This window comes from Vulpes lagopus, chromosome 14, assembly GCF_018345385.1.
Source record: "Vulpes lagopus strain Blue_001 chromosome 14, ASM1834538v1, whole genome shotgun sequence".
Classification (NCBI taxonomy): domain Eukaryota; kingdom Metazoa; phylum Chordata; class Mammalia; order Carnivora; family Canidae; genus Vulpes; species Vulpes lagopus.
The window spans coordinates 10,094,023-10,097,818 of NC_054837.1; the positions used below are offsets into that span (position 1 = coordinate 10,094,023).

Genomic DNA, 3,796 nt, shown 5'->3' on the forward strand with positions numbered 1-3,796 from the left:
GTGTTGCAGGTGGCCAGCATGCTGGGCAGGAGGGAGGAGCACCAGCATGGGCCTTGAAACCTTGAGGACTGAGCTCGGGTGGTGGACTGGGCGCCCAGACTCTGGGACCGGCTTGTAGCCAGCCTGGTGTGATGGGGAGACGGAGGAGGGGGTGACCCTGGAGGACCCCAGAGGCAGCTAGACCCTGGGAGGGTCCCTCTGGGAATTAGGCAGAAAGAGCTTCTGAACCTGAGGGAGGGATCCTTGCACGCAGAAGTCCCAGCACTTGGTGTAAGGATTAGGGGCTGCAAGGCAGCCCTGCCCCAGTGATCAGCTTGACGACCACCCCCCACCCTTTACCTTGGGTTTTGGTGCACCAAAGGGGTCCCCAGAGGTCTGCAGAGGCATGCTCTGAACCATGTTTTGTGGAGAGAGCAGGTTCTCAACCTTCTCTCCTAATGGCATCAGGTAGCTGATGAACTACCTCTTAATGGAAGTCTCTCCTGTGCCAGGCACCCTGACAAGGGCTTTATGTACTACCTTTTGTCCTAAGAATCCTGCTGGAGGGTTCTGCACACACCCTTCATTTTATGTCTGATTCATATAGTTTTCTTCTTCTGGAACATTCTTTTTAATTTAATAGTCTTCATAAGGATATCCCTGTATATTGTTCATTCCAAGACCCTGATCCCATTCCCAAGATCCCGTTCATGTATCTTCCTAGAATAAAAACATTTTGTACGTAGTGCCTCTGCTAGATTCACTGATGAATGTGCACAGAGTAAGACTGTGTGATAGTTGATTTCATGTGTCAGTTTGACTCGTCCAAAGGATGCTCAGATTCAATGTAACTTCAAGTGTGTCTGTGAAGGTGTCTCTAAATTAGATTAGCATTTGAACCAGTGCACTAATTAAAGCCGGTGGCCCTCGCCAAGGTGGGTGGGCATCTTCCTGTGCATGGAGGCCTGAATAGAACAGCAACGGGGAGGAAGAGGACTTTGTCCCTTTCTGCTTCCTGTCTGTCTCCTGAGCAGGGACATTTGCCTTCTCCTGTCCTTGGACTGGGTTTTACACTATGGGCTCCCCTGGTTCTTTGAACTCCCCTGAGCCTTTGGACTCAGACTGAATTACCCCACTGTGTTACACATACACACACAAACACACACACACACGGTCTACGACTCGAAGACAGCACATCCTGGGACTTCTCAATCTCCATACCTGATTGAGGCGATTTCTCATAATAGATCTCTTCCTTTATATATGTCCTATTGGTTCTGTTTCTCTGAAGAACCTTGATTAATAGGGACATAAGTCTCTATCTGAGCATCCGGACTGCCTCCAGCTGCACAACCTGCATAGTTTTGTGGGCAGCATGGACGCAGAGAGCAGGTCTCAGGCCTTCTAGAAGTGCTTGGTGATGGGGTCAAACTCAGGTGAGGCAGGGATGGGACACACAGAACCTCTGCAGGTGCAGGGACTGGCCAAGGAGTGGGTGCAGGACCCCGGGGATTATTGCATTCCCTGGGGAGACTATTGTGAAGAGGAGAGAGGTTAGGAAGGCTGAGGCCAAGCCCTGGGGGGACCTGATGAGGGCAAAGGCTTCTCTATCTCTTCCCCCACCTGTCCTGGGCCCCACATGGGGGGGTCCCCAAGTCCCTATTGGTGTTTCTTTCTCAGTAGTACCTCGGTACTACTGACATTCTCAGAAGCTGTGAGTCACTGCTGCTCCAGTCTAGGAGGGAAGAGGACTGGGTTTGGTGGGAGGGAGTGGCAGGAGCATGGAAGGGGACAGAGTATCCTCCTTACCCCAGGGCCCCAGCATTTTCTCTGCACAAAGCAGGGGTTTTCACCACCCTGAGGATATATTGTTTCTACTGGTTCACCAGACATGTAAATCTGGACAAGAACTGTGTTACTGTGCGGTTCAGCTCCCTTAGGAGGACGTTGAGGTTCCCCTACCTCAGGGACCCCACCTTGCAGGCCGGCCTCCTGGGCACTGGCCCGTGAGCTCGCAGCAGGTGCATCCTCCCCAGACACTTCCCTGGGGCCAAGACAAGAGCCACAGAGGCTGCCATGGGACCGTTCCCCAACCGCCAACTCAAGAAAGTTCAGGATGGTGGCAGCCAGGAAGCAGGCATGCAAAGGCCCCACCCCTGGGAGGGCACAGGAGGGTGCTGGCACAGCCCCGAGAAGGCCCCAGAACCAGCGCAAAGCTAACAGCCCAGCACGTCCACACCATGTCCTGGATCCCTGTCCTGCTGGCACTTCTGGCACACTGCATAGGTGAGAACACCCCGGAGTTCACCACCCCGACCCCATCCCCGGCCTTCCTCTGCATGCCCCCCCCCCCCATGCCCATATGTTTCTGTGTCCCCAGGTGGTGGCTCCCAGCCGGTGCTGAACCAGCCACCATCCATGTCCTCGTCCCTCGGAACCACAATCCACCTGCCTTGCACCTTGAGCAGGGACCACGACGTCAGCGTTTACAACATCTTCTGGTACCAGCAGAAGCCCGGCCAGCCTCCCAGATTCTTGCTGAGATATTTCTCCCACTTGGACAACCACCAGGGCTTTAAGATCTCCCCTCGCTTCTCTGGATCCAAAGATGTGGCCAAGAACACCGGGTATTTGAGCATCTCGGAGCTGCAGCCTGAGGATGAGGCTACATATTTCTGTGCTGTGGGGGCCCAGAGCTTGGAGAGGGAGAAGGAGATGAGGAGGGAAGAGAAGGAGGCTGCTGGCCCAGGGTCCCAGGCTCCCCCGGACACACTCGCCTTGAAGTGACACAGAGGCCATGTGTCCTCAGGGAGGGGCGGGTGTGGGCGAGGAGGGAAGGGCTCAAAGAAGAGTTGGGGCTCACCTTCTTCTTGTCTGGCAACACTGTTTAGACCCCAACAGAGGCCAGATTGGGGCATTAAAGTCGCTTGTGTTTTGGGAAGTCGGCTTGCTGAGTCTGGTGTGCCTGGTGTCCTGAGCTGTACTGAGGAGGCCCCAGCTCTTCTGGGAAAGGTCCGAGGGAGTGGAACACACCCAAAACCCACAAAGGGTGAAGGTCCCAGGAGCCTGGCTCATCACAGTCTGCCCAAGCCCCTGCTCTGGTGGGTCATGCTGGGCACAGGGGCTGCACCTTGAAGGACATCCCTATTGAGGACAGGATGCTGTGTTGTGCAGGAGTTACAGGGTAAACCAGCTTCTGGGGAGGACAGTGGGTGCTTAGTGGTAGGTTGAGTACTACCTCGGTACTACTGACATTCGAACCCGGTTCTTTGTTGTGGGGCTGTCCCATGCGCTGTCAGATGTTGAGGCATCCCTAGCCACTACCCAGCAGATGCCAGTACTTGCGCCTTCCTGCCCCTAATTATGACAACCAAAAATGTCTCCGAGCGTTGCCAAATGTTCCCCAGATGGCAAAATTACCTTGATTAAACACCATTGATCTAGGCAAGAGAAATGCATGGATTCCTCTTCCCGAGAGAGTGGCAGCAGTTGGCAACTATTTTCTATAAAAAGCCAAATAGTAAATGATTTGGGCTTTCCAAGCCATATGATCTTTGTCCCAACTACTCAGTTCTGTCCTTATAATGTCCCAGTGGTCACAGAGAATACATATATAGATGGGCATGGCTGTGTTCCTCTTTAACTTTACTTAAAGAAACAGGGCTACACCAGATATGCCCCAGAGCTTGCTAACCTCTACTCCCGAGGAACAGTCCTCCCACTGTGGTTCAATCGAGCCATGCTGGGTCAGGCAATTAAGGTCAATCTCAATTCCTCCTGCTTGATAACTCCATGGAAACCTCTGGACCCATGGAAA

General features: G+C 53.5%; 1 protein-coding gene across 1 annotated transcript; it reads left to right on the forward strand.

Moving 5' to 3' along the window:
* Window positions 1–2,219: 2,219 nt before the first annotated feature.
* VPREB1 (V-set pre-B cell surrogate light chain 1) lies at window positions 2,220–2,766 on the forward strand. Its single transcript, XM_041729291.1, has 2 exons — window positions 2,220–2,265; window positions 2,360–2,766. The coding sequence occupies exons 1-2, from the start codon at window positions 2,220–2,222 to the stop codon at window positions 2,764–2,766; spliced, it is 453 nt and encodes a 150-aa protein (XP_041585225.1).
* The last annotated feature ends 1,030 nt before the right edge of the window (window positions 2,767–3,796 follow it).